Source organism: Balaenoptera acutorostrata, chromosome 13 (genome assembly GCF_949987535.1).
Source record: "Balaenoptera acutorostrata chromosome 13, mBalAcu1.1, whole genome shotgun sequence".
NCBI classification, from domain to species: Eukaryota; Metazoa; Chordata; class Mammalia; order Artiodactyla; family Balaenopteridae; genus Balaenoptera; species Balaenoptera acutorostrata.
Genome location: NC_080076.1, coordinates 72856938 through 72880500, shown reverse-complemented (window position 1 = coordinate 72880500; position 23563 = coordinate 72856938). Strand labels below are relative to the sequence as shown.

At 52.8% G+C, this 23563-nt stretch overlaps 1 protein-coding gene across 3 annotated transcripts in view; it reads right to left on the bottom strand.

Annotated features, from left to right (window-relative positions):
- The window catches only part of LIMK2 (LIM domain kinase 2), a 55248-nt gene that overhangs the window by 2507 nt on the left and 29178 nt on the right, over nt 1–23563 (bottom strand). The window contains exons 1-14 of one of the 3 annotated variants that reach the window (XM_007170663.3): nt 22305–22727; nt 12846–12981; nt 12196–12305; nt 11446–11634; nt 10155–10260; nt 9653–9849; nt 8458–8644; nt 7552–7638; nt 6777–6908; nt 6476–6532; nt 4251–4316; nt 3137–3311; nt 2343–2398; nt 1122–1279 (exon numbers count right to left, since the gene is read on the bottom strand). In XM_007170663.3, coding sequence (XP_007170725.1) covers nt 1122–1279; nt 2343–2398; nt 3137–3311; nt 4251–4316; nt 6476–6532; nt 6777–6908; nt 7552–7638; nt 8458–8644; nt 9653–9849; nt 10155–10260; nt 11446–11634; nt 12196–12305; nt 12846–12981; nt 22305–22357 — 1709 coding nt within the window. In that variant the 5' untranslated portion in view covers nt 22358–22727. Of the gene's footprint in view, nt 1–1121; nt 1280–2342; nt 2399–3136; nt 3312–4250; nt 4317–6475; nt 6533–6776; nt 6909–7551; nt 7639–8457; nt 8645–9652; nt 9850–10154; nt 10261–11445; nt 11635–12195; nt 12306–12845; nt 12982–13079; nt 13367–22304; nt 22728–23563 lie in introns of those variants that run through there. The other 2 variants (XM_057526993.1, XM_007170662.2) reach the window with 2 other exon arrangements.

Below are 23563 nucleotides of genomic sequence, written 5' to 3'. Positions count from 1 at the left end.
GAGGGCAGGCCCCTTGGTTTTGTTCACTGCAGCATCCCAGAGCTTATGAGCACAGCGTCTGGTACGTGGTAGGCACTCAGTAATATTGTCTGAATTAAAGACAGACATTTTGAATGACTGAGAAGGGATATTAGTAAACGAATATTGTGTGGCTTAACATTTTCTCCTCATGCTCTTGTTCTGGTGTGACTGAAGGATTTTGGTCCTTTGGTCCACGAAGGAACAAGATTCAGAGCCTCCTACCAGCAAATCCCAAGTCTAAAGTGGACCTTCGGAAATCATTTAAAAATAAAGGTTATGTGCCAACTGGTTATCTTGGGGGGGGATGGAGCTGGGGAGTGGGGAGTGCTGAGGGGCACACTGCTCAGGAGATTATAGAAAACGTATACTTCCTGTCCTATATATTATGGTAATGTTTGAATTTGTTTTTTAAAAGAAACATAATTTTTGATAGCAGAAGCACAAAGGTTCTAGTTTTCTAATGCACAAACTTAAAAAGACTCAGAATAACTTTGGTAATAATGAAGGCTATAACCTGAGAAGAATAAAGGTAATTTTAAAAGATTTCTTTAAAGGAAGAAAATGGCTAAACGTATAAAGATGCTCACAGTAGTAACACCTATTGTAAGGAGAAACTGGAAAAACCTGAACATCTACATTATGTATATTATGTGTTCATACAGTCTCCTAGTGAATTTCACAGTCAACAAAAATGATAATCTGGAATACTGGGTAGTGACAAAATGCAGAGCAAAATGTAAAACTTCTCTATTTGACATTATAAATGTACAAAAAATATGTATTTGGACATGGACATGGGAATATGGAAACATGGAGACACTTATTCTGTTAGCATGGTGTAGGTTTGGGTGAATTTCCTGCTGTTAAAGTTTCTTGTAACAGCTGTCTCTGGGTTATATCCAGGTTACTTGCTACGATACCCTCGTCTCCCGTCCCCTCGACTGGCATGTCAGGGTTCTCAGGTGGCTTCGGTGGTCGACAGCTATCCTTGAACTCAAGGCTTTTGCCACCCCAGTTCCTGGGAAGGGCTTGGGGATGGCTGAAGGCAAGGGCGAGCATCCCAGGACCATGCAGGTTGGGGGACAGGAGCGGATACCAACCTGCTCTCAGGCTCCAGTCTACAGCAGATGGCGGCCAGGGGGAAGAAGGCTGGGGGGCAGTCTGTGGGGACAAACTTCTCCCAGAAGAGCTTCACGTTGAGGCCGAAGTCCAGTGTTCGGGGCAGGCAATCAGGATCTGCATACACCTGCCCGATGATCTGCAGGTGGGAAGACAGTGGTCAGGAATGGGCTGCTGACGTGCAGCCGCATGGCAGGGGAGGGGCATGCTGGTGTATGGACAGGACAGGAAGGATGGTCAGAAGAGGGAGGTAAAAACTGAGCTTGGAGGACTCCCCCTCCCCCGTTTCTACAGATCTTGCTAATCCAGACTTGTCTCTCGACTGAGAGTGTGGTTACTGAGGAGGGTTTGGAAGAGGCCTCACTGCAGCAGAAGCACAATATTCCCAACTGGCCTCTGGAGGGGCAGCTTCCACACACCCGACCCTGCCCTGCTCTGTCCCCTTCTGTCTGTGTCCCCTGCCAGAGTTTAGGCCCTGAGAAGGTTGGCGCTGGGTCTGATTCAAGTCTGAAACCCTTTGGCGCCAGACCAGTGCTTTGTACACAGTAGGTGCTCAAGTGATCTCTGTTAGAGAACAATATTTTTAAAAACCTTCCTTCATTATTCCAACCGTCCCTCTTGTCTCCTCTACCACATCTCACTCCGTGGGAAGCACAGAAGCCTTTGAATGTATGTACTCGACTCAGTGCTTCAAGACAGACTGAGCTAAGCTCCTGAGGGCAGGACTCTTTCCGTGACTCACTCTGCACCCCACAGAGCCCAGCGCTGTGCCACACGGGCCAGCGCTTCCTGGAGTGGCTGCTTCTCCTTGTTGGGCTGAGGGTGGGGGCAGCACGAGTGCCTGGGAAAGGTGGCACAGAGGGAAAGGCTACATCTGGCCCAAGAGCTAGAAGGACCCTTCTGCCCTTCCTGGTGAAGTTTCGTGTCCCGCCCACCCCCTTACTGGCCGTGTGACCAAGAGCAAGCCACTGCCCCTTTCTGAGCCTCAGCTTCCTCACCTGAATAAGCCCGGCTCAATCCTTCTCATGGCACCAATGAGACTCGAAGCTGTCAACAGATCTGTGATAAACTACACAACCCTCCACTGGTGTTGATTTTATGGCAAGCTACTCATCTTAGGAGGAGGAGGAGCCCCAGTTCTGACTAGGGGGCCAAGCTGCTGGGCCTGCTGCCTCAGGCCCGGCCTCCATGCCGGAGCTCACCTCACAGAGGACGATCCCAAAAGAGAAGACATCCACGGTCTCGTCGTAGCTCTTTCCTTGGGGAACACAGGAGAGCAGGCTATTAGGTTTAGTCCCTTCTCTGCTCTGCACTGAGTCTAGAGCCAGGTCAGGCCACAGCCAAGAAACAGGGTTAGAATAGGTTCTGTGGGGATGCCCCAAAGGCTGCCCTGGATAGACACCATCTGAAAATCCCCTTTCCTCAGTCCTGGGTGGGCTGCCTTGGAGAGATCTTGTGAAACAACACTGCCCAGAATGAAACTGCATGGCATAGTGAAAGAGAATTGGACCAGGGTTCATATGGACCCTGACACTGCCTGCTGTGTGCTCCTGGGCAGATTCCTGAACCTCTCTGGGCTGCAGACTCCAGAAAGTGTTGTATCGGACCATTTCTGAGGCCTCACAGCCCTGTGTGGTTCAAGAATCCCAGTGAGCATCTCTGGCTGGTTTGAGCATTATCCACAAGGGGGCGCCACACTTCAGTTCTCAGCACGGAGAGAGAAGAAAAGGCAATAAACAGCCTGAGCTCTCAGCTACCCTTGGGGCACGAAAGCCACAGTCAGACTTCAGCATGGGCCCAGGATGGGGCACTGGCCAGCTTGCAGGCCTGAGCTCAGGGAGGGAGGAGTTTATGAGGTCCAGCCTGGCAGGGGATAAAAACCATCTAGCCCTCAGCTCTGGGTACCTGGCCTTACACTTCACAGGCCTCCCCTGAAGCCCCCAGGGCTCTGCTGAGAGATGTGGCCCCACCTCCCCTCCAGGGCGTCAGGACTCACCATTCAGCATCTCAGGGGCCATCCAGTAGGGGTTTCCCACCACCGTGTAGCGTTTCTTGCGGTCACTCTTGCGCAAGGTACGCTTCTTGGTGGTGGCCTTCTCCACTGGGGGCTTCTTCCTCTCCTCGACTATGAGCCGTGACAGCCCAAAGTCTGCCACCACCACGGTCTTGTCCTGGGAGGACAAGGGCCAGGTTAGCACTTGGTGGGGACATTCCCAAAAGCAGCCACTGGGAAGGGGAGAAAAGGAGTGTAGCAAAGGGGTGTCTTAGCGAACGGGGCTCGGCGTTTGTTTTTTCACTGTCTGCTCTCTGCACAGAGCAGGCTCCCCAGGCCTGGGGGTGTTCTCAGCAGAGGCGCTGGAGCCTGGAGGGGTAAGGCTCTGAGACCCGGAGAGTGGAACTCAGAGGCAGGACAGAAGATTTCTATTGTTTTGTTTTTTTCTCATCCTGCCTTGTTCCCAGAAAGATTTAAGGCTGTGGCTAGAACCAGGATAAGACAGAAAAAGACAAGGTGGAGGCATTCAGTGGGGGGACGTAGGGGAGATAAGCTCTTCAAACAGCTACAAGGCAGTCATGTGGAAAAGGGATTAAGACTGTTTGGTTTAAGTGCAGAGGGCACAGCCAGGGCCAGTAAGTGGATACCCAGGAAGCCACACTGGAAGTCAACAGGAGTAGTAGTAACATTGTAACAGCCAAAGCTGACCAGCGAGGGGGATGGAGGCTGGTCCCAAACCAGTCACTGTGAATTTACTAGCTCTGTGGCCTCGGGCTGAGGCTTCAGGTGCCAAGGCTGTAAAACGGGGTCCTCAGTGAGTTGCTTTCACCATCACAGGGCAAAACCAGGAAAAGCGACAGGGCTCTATGTACAGTTAAGGAACTTCTCAAGTCCCTTCTAACCAAAGGATTTCAAAGGCTGCTACTGGGAGGAGGTGGGATTTGTCTGCATGTGTTAGGAAGCCCCTGGAAGACAGAGGAGGGCATTGGAGGCAGCAGGAGGGGCAAGACAGGAGCCCTAGGTGATACCTCTGGTCTAAAGCAATATGGGACAGTCTCCCTGGTGACAAGGAGGCCAGGAGGACCGCCCTGGGGAGGCCCAGAGTGGTGGGACATACCAGCTTGATGAGGCAGTTGTGCGAGTTCAGATCCCGGTGGATGATACACATGGAATGCAAATAGGCCTGGAACAGAAGTATGAGCTGAGGCCAATGGGCAGTTAATCAACCAGATGGTGACTCTGAAACTGGGGGCCACAGAACCTGCTCTTCTCCCAGGTCATCCCCACCCAGCTTCAGAACCAACCCAGACTCCAGAGCCCTCCTGCTGTCACTCCCTTGTCCCAACGCCAACAGAAAGCCAAAGGCCGCCGGGGCTTCCCCTCTCCCTGATGCCATCTCCTGCCCATCCTCTGTTCACTGACCCAACCCAGTGGATGCTCTCTCCTCAAGTCTCCGACTCCACTGGGCCCTGGCCCTTTTAAGCCTCCATCCCCTCTACCCACTTTACTTAGATGCCCCACCTGGGTGCATTGCTGTGTGCTCCTGGATGAGGAAGGTGCCCCCTCACACCCCCACCCTCACCCCAGTCTCTGGCTTCAGCCACTCTGGATCCTTCCTGCTGTGAAAGGGTAAGTGGCCTCCTCCTGGTCCAGCTGGCTCTGTGCTCCTGACATCCCCCTCCCCTGAGACTCAGCACCCTCCCCGCTCTCTGTCTACACTGAGACGCTCCCCGTGGTCTAGTGGTGAGGATTCGGTGCTCTCACTTTGACCTCTCCCTCTTCCTATCCAAACGTTTCCAAACTGGTCTCTACTTGCTATTTCCCCCCTCCAGGCCTCCGCCTCTGGCTCTTGTCACCCTGGAGCCACTTCCTTTTCCTTCCCTTCCTCATCAAGAGTGGAAGGAGCCACCCCCCAGCCCCCCGCAGCCCCCATAGTACTGCTTCCGTCCCCTGGGCTCCTGGAGCTGCTCGCACGCCCAGAGAGCTCTTCCTGACCTGCCTGCCACCCCTCCTCCGAGGCTGCCCATGCCTCTCCCGAGACATCTGCCCTCGAGACGCCTGCCTTTTCCTTCTGGCCTCCTCAATGTCAGCGCCTCTCAAAGCCACCTTCTCTTCACTGCTGACCCCCACGAACCACCAGCACATCAGCCTCAGCAGATGCCTAGCCTATCCTAGCTCTTCCCAAACCCGTTTCCCGACCATCACTACCCACCCCCACCCGCCCCCGGCAGTCTGGTAAACAACACCACTGTTCTTCTAGGCACCTCAAGGCGCCCCGGGCCCACCTCCCTCCACCCCTGCTCCCTCACTACCAACCAGTCTCCATTCGGACTCCACCCTGCCTCCCAGTCTCCTGGTCCCACAGCCCCACTGTAATTCAGAAACCTGAAAGGTTTCATGACTCCCGACCCAGGTCTCCCTGCCCTGAGTTCTCCCAACTCCCCGCCAACCTACTGACCACACCAGAGTCACCTTCAAAACAGCACAGCTCTGGTCACGAAATGTTCTTGCTTAAAAATCTTGTATGTGTATCTTTTTGGCTTCCTAAATAAAGTCTGGACTCCTTAGCTTAAATGCAGGGATTTTAATGTCCCCCCTGTCTAATACTGTCTTCATGGACCCCACATAGAACAGCAGGCATTAAAATCTCGGGCTTGGGGGTCAGACCAACTGGCCCAAGCTCCTAGCTCCGTCCCTGTGTAGCTCAGCTTCTCATCTGGAACCAGGGCTGTCATGAGGGGTGCTAGTCCCTCAGCTGAGTGCCCGGCTTGGAGAAAGCACTCGGCAGCTGTCACTGTCCCCATCGCTGTGACTGGCACCATTCTTTCCCAGTGAAACAGACTATTTCCTCCTCTCTCCTCCCAGCTTTTTGCTGCTCTCATCACCCCAACCTTGGGGCCTCTCTGCCAAGAGGAACTTTCATGCAATTCTGACCCATCCTTCAGGGCTCAACTAGAACACAATTCCCGCTTCTCTGTTTTCCTGGGCAGTGAGGTTCTCTGCTTGCTCCAAGGGCCCTCAGCACCTGGACGCCCCTGTGACAGCAGGGCCAGGCTGCCTCGTGCTAGTTTGCTTCTCCAGTTCGCCTTGCCCATACCCTGTTTGCTCTTGAAGATTGGGAATTCTTTGAGAGTAGAGTTGTAAGCTGAGAACAGCCAGCTGTGGGCAATTTTCACTGGCACAGAGAGAAGCTTGATAAACAGGTGCTGAAGGACCCAGCCCATGCAGGCTGCCTAGGACAGGGTCTCTGCCTTTCAGTGCCTGCCCACCATCCCTGCACCTCTCCTGACCCCCCACTCCCAATACCCCTGCTCCGCTGGCAGAGCTGTTGGCAGGACTCACCATTCCAGAGGCGATGCCTTTGGCAAAGCTGACTTTCTGCTGCCAGGGGAACGGGTCCTACAGGATGGAGGAATGCCCATCAGAGGCTTCTGGGCCCTGTCCCACTTGTGGTCCGGGCCCCATGGGTCAACATGATCTGCCAGCAAACCCTCCCTGCCTGTGCCCAGTCCCGCCCAGCATGGCCCTTTGTAGGCAAAGCAGTGGGCCTCTCTGGCCATCATGGTTCCAGAGTAGTGGTGACACAGGTGTCCCACAGACAACCCACCAAGGCTCTCGGGAACTTTGGGGGTGGCGCACTCACCACGCTGCGCAGAAAGTCCTTCAGCGTGCCTCCCTCGATGTACTCTGTCAGCAGGTTCAGCTTCTTGTCCTTGTACAGCACGCCGATGAACTTGAGCACGTTGGGGTGGTCCAGGCTGCGCATCACCTTCACCTGCAGGAGGGGAGGCCAAGGAGGGCGGGTGGTTTCTTTCTCACTCCTTCCCTCCAGGGAGTCAGCTTGACAAATGTGACCTGTATCTCCCACCTCCTATCTCATGTGCTGTGGAAGAAGGCCCCAGGTGGATGGGGATGGCCTCCCAGGCCTCACCCCTGGGACCCTGCCTTTCTAGGAGCTGCACTGGGGGAACTGGAGTAGGAGGACCCAAGGCCTGGAGGGCAGCACTCAGTGGAGCAATGGAGAGAGGTGGGAGAACCGTGTCAACATTCAAGGTGCCAGGCTCCCCCGGCACGGCATTCAGGTGGGGTCACAGCATCGAGCTGCACTGAACTGGTCTGTGTTCACGTCCATCACCCCACACTCCACAAGCTCCTCTGAACCACATCTCGCTGTACCCAGCTCATGCTGTCTTTAGTGTTTGTTGCACAAATAATTATGCTGTAATTTAGAGGGGGCAGGGACGTTCCTCTAAATGATTTTTCCTGCCTTAAGAAAGTGACTCCAAACTAAGTTTCCTCTTGAAATCTTTTTTTTTTTTTTTTGGTGCCAAAAGCCGGGATTGAAATCATTATTTAGTAACAACTTCCCTCTTCCAACAGTGACATCAAACTCCTAACCCCCACACTCCCCTTCTTACCTCAGTCAGAAAAGTCTTCTGTGTCTCCTCATCACACCGAATCAACTCCTTCATGACCATCACTTTGCCTGTGGCTTTGTGTGTCACCTAAAAGGAGGGTGACTGTTACTGGTGCAGAGACCAGAAGTGGTTCTGGGGAACTGTGTGAAAATCGATGTAACTGGCCATCCCATCCCCTGGAGGACACACTGAAGTAACCGGATCAAACTGACAGAGCTCAGGTGTAGAACACACAGCACGGGCCCCGGGGGACTAAGAGGGGAGCACACCGTCCTCCCTAGAGAGCTGGGCATGCACAGAGGAGAAGCAAGAATCCAGAAAAGGGACATGTGGGAGGAGGCGGCGGAGGGGGACTGCTGCCAAGCCAAGCAGGGCTCTGGTCACCTGACACAGGAGCGTGTCCCCTGGGGGAAAAGGAGTCTGGGGGCAGGAGGGTCAGTGCCACAGACATGCACCAGGGAGCTGGGTGGGTCGGGAGTGAGCTCTCCAGCCCCACTGCCCCAAAGGCTGAGACACATGGCTTACCTGACCCCCCCTCCCAGCTCTCAGCAGAGGAGGAGGAGAGAAAGAGAGGTTAGTCCCCGAGACTATTCAGCAGGGAGGCAGGAGCCACTCCCAGCACCGAGGCCTCTGGGCACCTAAAAACACCCACTGACTGGAGGCGGGAGGGCCACGGGAGAGCTCGTCCCCACCCGAGGCTCCAGGTCCACCAAGCTCACTTCAGCAGCAATGCTGCCCTTCGGTGGCCTGGGAGGGGAGGGGTGCGGCCCTCACACCATCACCTCCAGCCAGGAGTGAGGTCTGGTATCCTGCAGGGCATTGGGGAGGCCATGTGATGAGAAATCCCCAAAAGAAGGTGAGAGGGCTGGGGGGCAGAGAGGTGGCACAGCTGCCACCAGTGCTCACCTTGATGGCCTGCCCAAAGAAGCCCTTTCCCAGGACCTCCCCGTGGATCAGGTCACACGGCCGGAAGATCTGCTGCGAGTAACTGCTGGAACAGCGGAGGGATTCTGAGCGGCTGATGTCACGGCTGAGCAGGAGGGGCTCCTTTGGGGAGCTGGGGCCAGGGGACTTGGAGATGCTGTTACTGCGCCTGAGGATGAGGAAGGATGAGGGTAGGGACAGGGCAGTCCTCAGAGACCCGCCAGGAAAGCCTAGAGGCAGGAACCTCAGGTCCGCCCCGTCCATTCCAATGTCTGTAGTTAGGGTGCTGTGATGGGGGAGGGGACTCTAACATCAGACAGATGTGTCATCTGGGGGCTGCAGACATCTGCAGCCCATTTAAGCATGGTAAAATCACATTCAAAGTGGGAACCCTGAGTATCTCTCACCCGGAACGATGGACTAGACTCTACTAGCTGACAGCACTGTTGATGGAAATCCACTGCCTTCCGTGCCTGCCTGATTTAAGCCCTGACTGGCTTAGAGCGACAGCCTAGTACCATCCCAAACAAGCAAATGGGATTTCGGATATTTTGCACATCTTTGTAGTACCTGTCTGCATTTCCCGAATTTTAAAATAATAAGTGTGTATGATTTTTAGAGCAATAAAGTCACTATGTTTATGACCTTTTTTTTGTTTTTTGGCCACGCCTCGCAGCTTGTGGGATCTTATTTCACCAACCAGGGATTGAACCCGGGCCCTCAGCAGTGAAAGCTCAGAGTCCTAACCACTGGACCGCCAGGGAATTCCCTGTCCCTTCTTGAAAACCTAAAACAACTTTAATTCACCTCTTGCTTTCTAGTTTTCAACGTCTTTACTTACACTTATTAACCCTATCTGTGCACCTTCTCCAGCCTCTGAGCCCCATGCTTCCCCCACAGGCCATGCTATCCTTCAGGGTCCAGCACTGCTGCCTCCTGTCCAGCTCAGTTCAGTGGACAGAGCCTGACCCTCTGGTTTCTAGGGAAACCTGGCAGACAGCTGGGTCCCGGCTATGAACTGTGATCCCTGGGTGGGGGGAACCGGGTCAGCACAATTCTCATAGCCTGTCCCTGGCCAGCTGGTTCCCTTCCTAACTCTGCTGGCCTCTGAGAGCCGGCTCCACCTCGTCCGAGGGCCGGGCATGAGACAGCGCAGAGCCGGGGCGGGAAGTGGCACCTTAGGGAGCGTCTCCTCAGCGTCCCTTCCAGATTCTCCTTCGTGTCCAGGGGGCTGAGGGTGCCCGAGTGTCTGGCATTCTGCATGTGGGGAGAGAGCCGTGCATCCAGCCGCAGCTGGTCCAGGCGCTGGGAGACGGGGTCATGTTCAATCAAGAGCTGAAGCGTCTGGCTCGTCTGGCTAATCGCATCTTCTACCTGTGGCCAAGAGCAGTGTAAGGCTGGCTCCACAGGCTGTCCCACTGCAGGCCACCCACCGTCAGCCCAGATGACCCAAGCCCAGTGTGGCCTCCAGCTGCCACTAGCCACTCAGTGCCCTCTGACAGTCTGGCAGGCCATCCCTGCTGCCCTGGTAACGTGCCAGGCTGACACAGGAGGTGACTAGTGGTCACAGGCTCACTGGCAAGACAAAGAGATAGACTGGGGGTGGGAAAAGGTAAAGGCCATGGCCTGATCTCCCGGAGGGTCTGTTCCGTGTCCCACCCCCACAGGACACACTGTACCTCTTCCACTTGGAGTGTGCGGACGGGGGTCCCATTGATCTCCAGGATGCGGTCCCCAGGGTGGATGGCATTGCGGTTGTTGGGACTGATGTGCATCCGGTTGACCCTGGGCCAGACAAGAGTTGAGGCGGGGCGAAGGCATCTTTAAAAAGTGTCTGACCAATTTCTCTTGTGCAGGGAGGGCTCACCAGGCCCCAGGCCCCTACTGGCCCCCAAGGCCCAGGCCACTCACAGGGAAAGGCCACACTTTTCACAGGGTGCCCCATCTCCGTAAAGGGCACCCCCACTCACCCAGAGGCCTAAGCCAGAAACTTGGACGGCACCCTCCCCATCTGGGGTTCCCTCACTGCCCCCCAACCCTCACCATCCTGAAGAATCCTCCATCACCATAGTCACCAACATCCCTTGCCTGGATCTTGCATCAGCTTCCTAACTGGTCTCTGCACCTCTAGGCCAGCTCCTCTCCCGTCCCACTTCCACGGCAGCCATCCTTCTAAAATGCTCACCTGGTTGTGTCACCTAGTTGCTTAAATCCCTCAATAGACCCGCTGAGTCTTCATAATCCAGGCCCTCCATGACTTGACAGACACCCTCTGGCTACTCCCAACCACCCAATCTACACCAGACACAGCCACAGACTCCCACCTCAGCCCTGAACACAGTTCTAGGCCTAGAGCAGACTTCACCTCACTCCCCCAACCCCAGGACCTCCCCCCTCTGCTGTGAGCACCCAGTGCCCAGCACACAGTAAGTGCACAGTCACCGTCTGCAGGGCTGGCAGCCACAGTGCCTCATTACTGTTATTAGGCAGACAGACTCTTCCCCCATGTGGTCGCTGGCCTGGACCTAGGATGGAGTCTTAAGCTTTTTCTCCTCCTTCCTCCATTCACTCACTCAACCAACGAAACAATAATCCATGCACACCCACTATGTGTCAGGCACTGTTCCAGGCCCTGGGCACGCAGCATTGAACAAGACTAAGTTCCAGAAGGAACTCGTGAGGAGGACACATGATAAACAAACATAACCAAGCCAGATAATTTCAAAGAGCAAACATGATCTGAAACTTGACACGTGAAAGGTGAGTGATTCTGGCGTTAAGTATCTGGTGGGGAGGAGCCTAGGCAGGGAGAACAGTAAGTGCCAAGGCCCAGGCATGGTGACAGCACAGTGAGCCCAGGAGGAAGAAACAAGATGAAGATGTGGGGAGCTCTGCTAAGACTCTGGGGTTCCAATTCCCTCAAGGCCCATCTGTGGGCTCTGCTCAAGAACCCCTGCCCCAGACACTCACTCTTTTACTTGCACGGTGGTGGCGTAGTTGGAGCAGGCACTCTCCACGGACACGGAGAAGCCCCGCCTGCCCTCGGTGGTGGCCGGCATGGAGATGTGTGTGACGGAATAGGGCAGCTGGTCCTGGACAGACTCTGTGGAGAGCCTCTCAAACATGGGTGCCAGCACCACCTCGTTGTGGCACTTCCCACTGCGGGAGGAGCAGAAAGGGGGCTGAGAACCTGGAGCCCCACCTGGAAGCCCCCACGTGGCTTCAAGTAACAGTATCCATAGCCCCATGTTCACTGCCCTTACCCGATTCCAGCTAGCAAGAATAAGCAGCCTGGCTTCTCTGGGGTGGGCTGGGACTGAGGGAGAGACGGCCTGGGTTCTCTTCACTCTGCCTCTGACTCAAGTTAAGAACTGGGCCTCAGCCTGACTTTTTTTATCGACAGAGGCAGTTGGACTGAGTGAGTTCTAAGGGGTCTTTGCCTTTAATGTTCTGGGATCCTTCTCTGAGAGCGCCCTCCCAGGCACTCTCTTCCTCTGCGAGGATTGCAGGGCAGTGTGGTTATTCTCCCAGTAGGTAAGGACAGAGGGCAGAGACGTTAATCATCTTGCTCACAGCTTTCAGACCTGGTTAAGAGCGTTGCTGTGATAGGAATCCAGCATGCTGATACCCCTGTAATCTTTCTGCCAACTCACAGTGCCACTTGTCCCTCTCTCTCGGTCACTCTTGTAGGGAAGGATGGACACGGGGCCATCATCTTACCAGTAGAGGGTGGCGTGCTGCACCAGGGCGTATGCGTCCCCATCCTCAATGATCACCTTGCAGCTCATACAGGCAAAGCACTCTGGGTGGTACTTGAACTCCCCGGCCACCTGTAAGCAGGTAGGGAAAAGGGTGGACAGACATGGGGAGGAAGTGAGTTGTCACTGCTGCTGGAGTGAAGGTAGGGGTGGGTGAGGGACCTCCCATCAAGGATCTACAGACCCCAGTCATAATCTACCTTGGCACTCCCCTCCCTCGCGTTTCCAGAGAAAGGGTCAGATGGGTGCCTCCCTGTCATTTCTGAGACTGCAAAAAACTCTTTCGGTCTCAGCCATGAGAACAGGTTCCCAGAAGTAATCATCCCCACTAGAAAGGCTCATGCTCTCCTTTAAGGCCCTCATCCCATCGTACTGTGTCTCCTCCCTGCCTGCCTACCCACCCGCCCCAACACTGGACTGTTAAGTCTTTGAGGGAAGGACCTTACCTGGCACTTAATGGGTACTAAAAAAACATCTGTTAAATGACTGAATAAATAAAGGGAGAGGCCTCGGCTGATGGGAAGACCAGAAGATGAATGGCCACGGGGAACTGGAGGTACTGACAATGGACTCTGATGACCAAGAGGGGCAGAGATGGAGGGATGCACGCACCATGACAGGCCCCGTCATCAGCAGAGAGCATCCATGGCAGAACTCCCCAAACTTCCCCCAGTAGTCCTTGTGGCAGTAAAGCTTCCCATCCTTCTCGTAGTACCAGTTGGTGAGAGAATCCTGGCATTCAGAACATCTGAAAGGCAAGATGAGAACAGAAACTCTCCCGGATCCTTGGAACTAGGTTACACGGGCCGCCCCTGGCTCCCAGGTGTAAGAACAAAATGGAGGGACCTCTTTGATCCAGAGCCAGGACAAGGGAATGTTACAGTTTGCTGCTATCTTCCCAACAGAAGCCAGTCTGAGTGAACAGGACCCCAGAAACCAGCTCTGTATGACCTGCCTCCGCTGGCGGACCTCAGCCTTTCTGGGTCTTGAAGCCCTTGGAGAATCTGATAAGAGCCAAGAAGCCTCTCCTGGAAAAATGCGCATAGGAGGAAAATGTGCATAGAATTTAGGTATGGGGTACATGTGTATCAAGGGTTGAAGCCTACTCACAGCCCCCGTTAAGAACCTCTGGTCTAGACAGCTATCTCGACGAATCAAAGAAGCTCAAAAACCCACCCATTACCAACAGCATCACTGATGTAGCATTCTTTTATTTTTTTAATTAAAAAATTTTTTTTAATTAATGTATAATTGATTTACAATGTTGTGCCAATCTCTGCAGTATAGCAAAGTGACTCAGTTATACACATATGGACATTTTTTAAAAAAACATTCTTTTCCATGATGGTTTGTCACAGGATATTGAATATAGTTCCCTGTGCTATGCAGTAGGACCTTGTTGTTTATCCATCCTATATATAACAGTTTATGATGTAGCATGCTTGAGAAAAATATGTTAAGCATAAAGAAACAGTCAGGCAAATCCAGAAAGGGGAGGTCATTCTATAAGACAACTGCTCTTTACTCTTCCAAAAAGTTAAGGCCCAGGGATTAAAAAAGCCTAGAGACACAGAAACCAAATGCGATACCTAAACCTTGTATTTGAATCTGGACTGAAAAAGAAAACAGACGAGAATGACATTTTTGGAACAATTGAGGAAATCTGAATTTGGACTATACATTAGATTATATTGTAAAATTACTGTCAATTTTCTTAGTGTGATAATGATACTTTGGTTATATAGAAGAATCTGTAGAAGAAAAAATAGTAAAGTAATAATTAAGGGGAACCTTCAACTGACTTTTAAATAGTTAAGTAAAAATAAATAAATAAAACATGGTGTGTGTGTGTGTGTGTGTGTGTGTGTGTGTACAGACAGATAAAGTGGCTTAAAGTTAGCAAATGATGAATCTAGGTGACGGATACATGAGTGTTCTTTGAACTATTCTTTCAACTTTTCTATGTATTTGAAAATTTTCAAAATAAAATACTGGGGGGAAAAAACCAAAACCCCATCGGTGCTGTGTAATACATGCATGTTAGCCCCAGGCCTCCTTTCTGATCCAGTCACTGTGACACTCCACCTTCGGTCAGGCCGGGGGGCGTTCTCGGGCCATGTCTGTACAGACATGCTCGTCCTCACGTCTGATCCTGGCGCCCAGTGCTAAGAGCCCCTCGGCCTGACAAGCCCATCCCACCTCTTTCTCCCTAGTTAAGACTCTCTTCTCTTGTCGTCGAGGCCTCACACCACCCACACTGGCCACATCCTTGTTTTCTGAGAGGCAGGGTGGAGCTGCCTCTTGGTTTGAATCCTGACCCTGCTGCTTACTAGTTATGTCATCTTGGGCAAGTGACTTCACTTCTCTGACCCAGCTTCCTTATCTGTAAAATAGACTGCTGCGAAAATAAAATAATCTGTATTAAAGTGTAGACAGTTTGGGACTTCCCTGGCGGTTCAGTGGTTGGGGCTCTGTGCTTCCACTGCAGTGTGCACGGGTTCAATCCCTGGTGGGGAACTAGGATCCCGCAAGCTGCGCGGCGGGGCCAAAAATAAAATTAAAAAATTTAAAAAAATAAAGTATACACAGTTTCTATAAAAGGTCTAGTGCAGTAGGAACTCAGTAAGTGTTCACTGCTGTTAAAGATGATGATGATAATGGAAGCTCACGTTATCGGCCCCTTACTGCCATCAGCTGGGTGGCTTTTGGACAACTTCTCTCAGTAGCTTTTCCTCATTGAAAAAATGTGACTCACAGCATCTATTACAAAGAGCCACTATGAAGACTAAATAAGTTAATGCAAGAGGAAAGCCTTTTGCAAACTGTGAAGGGCAAGGCAAGTGTATTATTATAGTAAATTGGCAAGCACTGTAGATAGAAAAGATAGATATACAAGGTTCCCTACTCCGCTTTCCAAGAGCTTTATAATGAGTTGGGGAAGAGAAATTCTAATCAAAACTTGATTAACAATGCAGGGTGAGAGGCCACGATGGGGGCTTCTGCCACCAGCCATTCCCACCTTTAGCATTTCCTACTTGTCCTTTGGATGCTGAATTTCAGGGTCCTGAGAGCTGGGTCTGGTGTGAAGAGTAAGGATATGAAGTGCCCAGAATGGCTCAGTGAGGACCACAAATTACAGGAGGTAGAGGAGAAGACCCTGTTCTGGGGTTGCAGCTCCAACTCCTCTCAACGTAAAAGGCATGCTGGGGGACTTCCCTGGTGGCGCAGTGGTTAAGAATCTGCCTGCCAGATTTAATTATTTCACAAATCTGGGTGTTCTGTTGTTGTGCAGCCATGTTTGGATGCGTGCAAAGTAAAGAGATACATAATTTATGAGTTATGCTATATTAATGGTTTAAAATTTATTTTTCTTGGCTACATTTCAGCAAAATTAATTCTTAAGTTTTTATAATTGAAGTTTTCACATAGTTTGTGTTCCCAGACAGTCATGCCAAATTAGATGTTACTTGAATTAATAATCCTTAGATAGCTTTGTTATTAATTTTAATTAGAGGTTTCACTCTGCTAATGTAGTGACTTGAATGGTCAATTAGATTTCTAAAGTATTACTTGGATTCAAAAATGAACCATGAATTTTATATCATGTTCACACATTGTAATGGGTTGCTTACAATAAATTACCTAGACACTGAGCTTCCAGAATAAATGAGAAAACACACAATGAAAAAAAAAAAAAAAAAAAAAAAAGAATCTGCCTGCCAATGCCGGGGACACTGGTTTGATCCCTGGCCTGGAAAGATCCCACATGCCGCGGAGCAACTAAGCCCGTGAGCCACAACTACTGAGCCTGCGCTCTAGAGCCCGCGTGCTGCAACTACTGAAGCCCGCACACTGCAACGACAAGTAGCCCCCCCCCCCCCGCTCGCCACAACTAGAGAAAGCCCACAAGCAGCAACGGAGACCCAACGCAGCCCCCCCCCAAAAAAAGGCACACTGGATGAGCTCTGAATTAGGAGGAGAGACCTGGGTTCAAGTTCTTAGGAACTACATGCCCTTGGACAAGCCCCTTTCCCTCTCTGGGCTCAGTTTCCCCACCCGTAAAATGAGGGGATTAGACTTTTCCCTAGATGATCGAAGGTTCAAGTCTCAGCACCACTTCCCCCCTAAGTGACCTAGGGCCAGCTGCTTTAGTCCTCATTTGTGAAATGGCAACATCACCACCTACTTTCGGGGTAACAGTGAGGATTAAACTAGGTTCTGGACGGCTGTGAGGTGCCTAGCACAGGGCCAGCACCAGAAGCAGGGGCTTCCTTCCTGCTGCCACCTGTTGATGTGAAGTTTCTGGGTATCTGCTTTCCTCCTTCACTGGATAGGAACAGTGTCCCACTTACTCCTGGCAGACTCAGCACCTTGCAAAAGGCTGGCAGAGTAAGCCCTTAGCAAATGTTTCCAAAGTGAAAATGGTGGGAGTGGCAAGAACCAGCAGTCCAGGTGGGAGCACAAGAGTTCCAGGGCTCACGGTCACCGGGCCCTACCCCTCTCCTGTCTGCAGGGGAGAAAAGCTGGTGCAGACGAATTTGCACCCAACTGCAGGCCTGGGCCCTGTCACACCCTCGCAATGGTATGTTTGCCGCGGGGCACAGGAGCACCAAACACGTCCTTCTCTCCATTGCCAATATCCTGCTTTTGTTTGCTGCAAGTAGCCCTGGCCAGGCCCAGGAGAGGAGGCAGGGAGAGAAGCGAGTGCAGGCATGCAGGAGACAGCCACAGCAGCCTCCTGGGAAGAACACCTGGCCAGAGAGCGACACCACCGATGCACACATCTGTGTCAAGGAATGCCTTTGAAGGGCACAGCCATCTGCATGGCCAAAGTCAGTCACCACAGGTGTCTCTGAAGAACAGGAAGGTGAACAGCTGATAGGAGGACTGGTTGTGGGTCCCCAAGTTGCTTTGTCACAGAACACAAGTGGTTCCAGGCCACCGGGGAAGTTGCCAGGGTAGACTTAGAGTCCTAGCTTAGACATTAACAGCAGCTATGGTGACCTGTTATGGGAATGCTAACCATACTCTGGGTGCTGTATGAGGTGCCTTACATGATCTCTAACCCTGACCACACCCTGCAAGGTGATAGGATTATCCCTGTTTCACAGACTAGGAGACTGAAAAGCAGGGTCAAGTCACTTCTGCAAAGTTGCCCAGTACACACATGACGGAGCTGGGATCTGAACCAATGTGCACTTGCACCTGACGATGCAGCACGCCCACTAAGCTGGGCCTCGGGGTTTGCATCTTTGAAAACACGGAGGCTGGAGCCCTGAGAGCTCGCGTTCCTTCTAGTGTTAACACCTGCTGACACTCCTCCTTAAGCCCAAGGACCCAACAGTTAAATGGCACAGCGACTCTCCTCCTCCGCTGAGTCCACAGCAGGCTGGTCCCCAGCAGACTCTGCCTTTTAAGAAAAGAATCCAAAACACACTCTGGGAAAGTAAAGTGCGACTCAAAAGAATCCCACCTCAGGTTCTCAGGGGCCACGGCCACAATATCCTCTCCCCAAAGCCAAGGCTTTTTCCCTGCTTTCAATTTTTTAAAGTTTCAAGTGAAAGTTAACATCTGTCCTGGCTGTAGGCCAGAGGGCATCCAACTCAGAGGTGGTGGGGTTGATGGTGGAGCCCAGACCTGGGGTGGAGGCATCAGCCACCACACTCTCCCGGTCAATGAGCAGAGCTGAAACCCTCCAGCCACACGCCTTGACAACCTCCAGAACTTTTCCCGAGCACTACGGAGAGCCTGGGTGGGTACAAAGTGGACCAAACCCTGATGGTCAGTTCAGTGGGCAGCTCAGATCCAAGCTGAGGCCTTTTGAGTCAGCAGGGAACACACCGGTTAAAAAAAATAATACTTAGAGTCTCACAAATAACTTTTTTCAAGATCTGGGTCCATATTCCTTCTTTGCCATTTACTATCTGTGTCACATAAAGCCAGTTACTTCATGACTCTTGAGCCTCAGTGTCCTCATTTGCACACTGGTGATGATGAGAATTAAATCACGTACAAATGCCTAGCACGAGCCTGGCCCACAGCTGGTGCCCATGAAGTGTTCACTTCCCCACCTCCGTCTTTAATTTGAGAACACCAAGGGCAAAAGGAGACAGACCCCTTGCCCTGCCATGCCCAAGCAATATGGACCTGTTTCTTGGCCCAGAACCAAACAGATTTCTGGAAATAGAGACGGTCCCAAAATGAATTATTCATCTAGCCCATTAGAAATCAATTGATTATAATCAATTCCTACCAATTAGGAAATAGTTACTGTGCATCTAGGGTGTGCAAGACCAAATAGGCAAAGTGCTGGGAGAAGCCAAGTGAGATAAGACAGAGGCCTGGCCCTCAGTCACATGCAAATTCTCCAGACCAAATGTTTACAGGTAAAATTTCAACCTTATGTGGTAAAAGCAGCACACAGCCACAATTACAGTGGATTTACACAGGTTAAAGAACAAGCCCTCCCATGTCCTGGTTGAGGGCCTGGTTGGATGCTCATCCTTAGCCTCTGAATGAGCAGGAAGCTATTGGGAAGAAGCTTCTTCCAGCCCCTGCCTCTGAGCTGTGACCGGGGTGGACGGGAGAGCGGACAGGTCTCTGCCCCTGCCTGAGAGTCACCACTGGGGATGCTACACCTCCCCCAGGCCCAGGGGCTGCGGAGAGAACAGGGGCCTAGAGACTCCGGTCCATCAGAGCCCAGCGTTGTACCACCACAGACCCCTTTATTACTCCTCCTTCCTGCAGACCCTGTAGACTGAAACAGGCTGTCAATTAAGCTGTAATTATTATGGATATGTTGTTATCCTGTTTGAAAAAATTAACCAAACACATAATGAGCCTCTGATCAGCAAGAAATAAGTGCTGCCAGAGTGCGTTGATTCAGTTCCAACCAAAAGCCAGGAAGGCTGTAATAGTTTCAAGCAATTTGTGCCGTCGTGCTGCAGTTAAGGGTAGAGCCTCTGGTATTTGGAAAAAATGGAAAAGAGCTTGTGTGTCTCCGAGGAGGTACATAGGTTGCGGGGTTGGGAACCATTCACCTCATCCAAGTCCTTCATTTTTCAGATGAGGAGAAAAAGAGTCCCAAGGTGGCTGCCAAATGTTACTGCTAAGCTGGGCTGGGTTAAGAATAGTTTCTCCCTTTAAACATGGGTTGCTTTAGAATACAAAGATGCACTTGTTTTCTTTAAGAGACAATGTGTAAACCCAACCCATTAAATCAATGTTGGGCATTAAACGGAAAAGCTATAAAAAGAAAAATCCTTTAAAGATGTCAGACAAAAGTCACTCCTTGGGCTTCCCTGGTGGCGCAGTGGTTAAGAATCTGCCTGCCAATGCAAGGGACACGGGTTCGAGCCCTGGCCTGGGAAGATCCCACATGCCGCGGAGCAACTAAGCCCGTGCGCCACAACTACTGAGCCTGAGCTCTAGAGCCCGCAAACCACAACCACTGAGCCCACGTGCCACAACTACTGAAGCCTGCATGCCTAGAGCCCGTGCTCCACAAGAGAAGCCACGACAATGAGAAGCCTGCACACCGCAATGAAGAGTAGCCCCCGCTCACCGCAACTAAAGAAAGCCCGCGCGCAGCAACAAAGACCTAACACAGCCAAAAATAAATAAATTAAAAAAAAAAAGGTCACTCCTTAATTTACCTCTTTTGTAAATTCCAATTTGAGGTGTTTTCTTACTTGGGAGGACGCTTGTAACTGCATCTCACCCCCCAAGCTGGTGGCACCGGCAGCAGAAGACAGTGCCCTCTGCTGAGTGCGACCTGCCAGGCAGGGGTGCCGGGGGCACAGAAATCACATCTTTCATCCCCGGCTCCCTCTTCCCTCCCCTGCGCACCGTCACACCAGATCATGTCCCCGTGGAATCTGGTTGTGTCACTCTCCTTGCAACCAGAGCCCCAGAACTCCTGTGTGTTCAAGGCCTGGGGTCAAGGACTTAATTTGTTCCATGAATCTGGCAAGGGTCGTGTTCAGGAACCCAGGAAGTCCAGTCCCTATGCTCTGCAGAGGAGGAAACCGAGGCCCAGGGAGGCGTCAGAGGGTTGCCATGAGGACATCCTGTAGTAAAGGAGAGGGCTGATGGCAGAAGCATCTTTCTGACCAGGCAGGGACAGTGGTGATTGATGAGACTGCTACCTGGGAGAGTGGAGGGTCTGGGTGGTCCCTCCTGTGGGGCACAGAGCCCCGTATGTGGCTAGCTCTTCAGAAGTGGCTTCAGGAATGTGGCCTCCCATTTGGGGGAGGGGGCAGCGGAGAGGTTCTATGGCCAGTCAGTCAGTCGTTCGCCCCCCCCCCCAACTCCAGCTGGCCAAACAGAGTTGGGGGGAGGGCTGTCAGGTTGCCCAGAGGGGCTGCGGCAGAAAAAGATAAAGGACAGGCAGACCTGGGTGGTTTCAGTGGCCTGGCCCTCAGAGGTCCAGGATGAGAGTTCATTATCTGCTCTAGTGCCTCAGAAGTTGTGTCTTGTCCCTGGAGATTAAAAGGGGCACGTGTTCCTGCTTCTAAGGGAACAACCCCTCCCCCAAGCTGCCTATCCAGGATTAAGAGTAAGAGGGATTAATGAGGCCCTGGCTTAACCCAGTGGCTACTTCAAACACTTGGCATCTTGATTCCACATGGTACAACTCAAGATCAATTCCCACTGGCTCTGCAGAGGAGAATCTCTGCCATCCCTTCATATGCCAGGCACACTACGGGGACCCTTTTTCTGCTCTCTCTCTGCTTCAAGAGGAAACCAAACCTGAGAACGATCCTGTGGGGGATACATGCAGGGGGAGGTGCAGCCTCCTGAGGATGAGAGAAGAAACTCAGGAATATAGATGAGGCGGGCCAGAGAGACCCCACAAGTTAACTATGTTGAAACCAGTTGCCACATCTGTAAAATGGGGATACAAAATGTCTTGAGGCTGTTGAGAGATCAAAGGATAAAGTGCATAGCAAGATGCCTGGAAGAGTCAGCCCTGAGGACCAGTTCCCTCCCCCTCCCTCAAATCCAGGGGTTTCCCACCACTCTACCAGGGTCTGGCAATTCCGAGAAACCGGTAATTCCGAGAAACCGCATGGTGTTCTGCTTTTCTGCCCAGGGCACAGCCACCTGACTACGTATCCCAGCAGCGAGTTAGGGGCAAGGGGCTGGATTGGGGAAGCCAGACGGAGAAGTCGACCAGGACCATGGGTGAGGGGGAGGCAGACCTTGGAACAACAGGCTGCTCCCAAAGAATGAAAACAAGCTCCACCCCAGCCAGGAATGGCTCCATTCAGGAGGGACCCAGAGGGCCAGAACCCCCCTGGGGAGTTTCTGTTGGAGGAGGGGTGGGGCAGAGAGCAGAGAAAGGCAGGTCGGAGGTAGAGAGGAAGTTTCCACATCTCCCTCTGAAAAGCCCCACAGAAGCTCAGGCCTGGGGACCTGGCAGGCATGGGGGCCAGCCCCACAGCTCAGGATACTCCAAAGCCAGCTGCCCCAGTCTCACTTGCCCAGGCCTTTCCCCAGCAACCGTACTCATAGGGAGCACAGGAGCCCTTAAAGGCCAGAGGCAAAGGTGCCTGCCATTAAGAGAACAAACGTGTATAATGAGAGTGCCTACTGTGGACCGGGCTGCCCACACCCAGGCCTCGCCAGCTTCCATGCTGTTTGGCAAAACCTGCCCATCCTGCTTGTTGGGACAAATTCCTGGGCAGGCGGCACAGCCTGCAGGTAAGACGTGTGAGAGCTGGAAGAACAGCACCCTAGCTGTGCTCTTCCCCTGGAAGCAGTAACACCAAGAGCAGGCCGGGTCGGCGGCACCTTTCGGAGGCTCTTCCAGGTGTGGCTGGGAAGGAAGGAGAGGCCGAGCTCCCCAGGAGCTGCCTTCTGGGCCCACCCCTCACCTCCCATTCCCAGAACATGGGGGAAGCCTTCGCCAGCCTGGTTCTGCTTGGAAGCAGCTTCCACTGGCTTCTGCCTGACACACGGTCAAAGGACAAGTGAAATCTGAGAAGCAGATTCAGGGAGGCATCTGTCCTCCCCTCAGGACAAGGGGCCCAAAGAGGAGATGGGAAGGGGACTCGGAGCCCAACTCACCGGAAGGGGTCTCTGGAGGTGAAGTAAGCCTGGACGGACAAGTAACTCCCCATCTTCTTCCCACATCAGATACACAAGCTCAGCTGCAAACCCGTCTGGGAGGGCCTCTAGCCGGCAGACGGCCACCATGACAGGCCCGGGGCTCCGGCACCGCTGGCTGTGGGCTGGCTGCCCGGCTCACCTCTCCCTCTGGAGGGGCCGGAGAGGTGTGAGCACTCCGGGCCCCTTGCCCCCCAGCAGAGACCCGCAGGGGCTCATGGCTGGGATGCTGCCTCCCAGTTCTTGGAGGCTGGATGGCCCCTCAGGACTCGGGAGAAGCACCTCTCTGCGGAGGCTACACACACAAGGATTCTTGGGCAGGGGCCGGTGACTAGCTAGGAAAGAGGCGCTGCTGTCAAGTTAGCCTTCTTCTCCAGCCCCACCCCTGCCGGGGGAGGGAGGGAGGAAGGGGAGGGGCTCCGCGCGGAACGAGGTGTGTGGTTGGAGCAGCTATTAGGAAACAGACCTTGCAGGCAAGGGGTGGAGCTGAGCTGGAGGGAGCCTGCAGGCTGGCGCCGCAGACAATAACCAGGACTGGCTGGGTGTCCGTCCCTGAGCTCGGGGAAGGGCAGGGCAGGAGAGGGGTGAGCACATCTGCCCCAAGTATCCCCAATCTGACGAGCTGCCCAAAGGACGGTAACTCTGCTCAGAGGTGAAGAAAAGCACAGGAGACCAGCTCCAGGCCAAGCCACACCCCCTAAAGGGGGGGCCCCTCTGGCAGGAGAGGTTGGTCCAGAGACCCAGGTCCAGAGAGCTGCCCTCTGGGCTGTCTGCTCTGGGCTGGCATCTACTTGGTGCTGGCACTAGGGTCCCCATTCATTCCTTCCCTCTGCCTGGCCTGGAAACTGCCACTCCACTTCTGGGCAGAGCTGCACTGCGGATGAGGAAACAAGGCCCATGGTGTTAACTGACGCCTGCTGTTTCTCTGTGTGGCAAGCGCCGTATGACACTCTCTTATTTCTTTGACATGGGAGTTATCTCCATGGTATACACAAAGAAAGTGAGGTACAGAGAGATTAGGTAACTTACCCGAGTCCAAAAAACTAGTCAGTGGCAGGGCTGGGATTTAAATGCAGACTCATGTGACTCTAGAGCTGGAGGTCTCAGCCCTGAGCTTCATTCTGCCTCTTCAAGGGGAAAGATCTCTTTCAAAGCCCTCCTGCAAGTAGGAGGAGCACAGAGCCTGGAGCCCAGGTCACCTGTCCCCTCTCTCTCTCTTT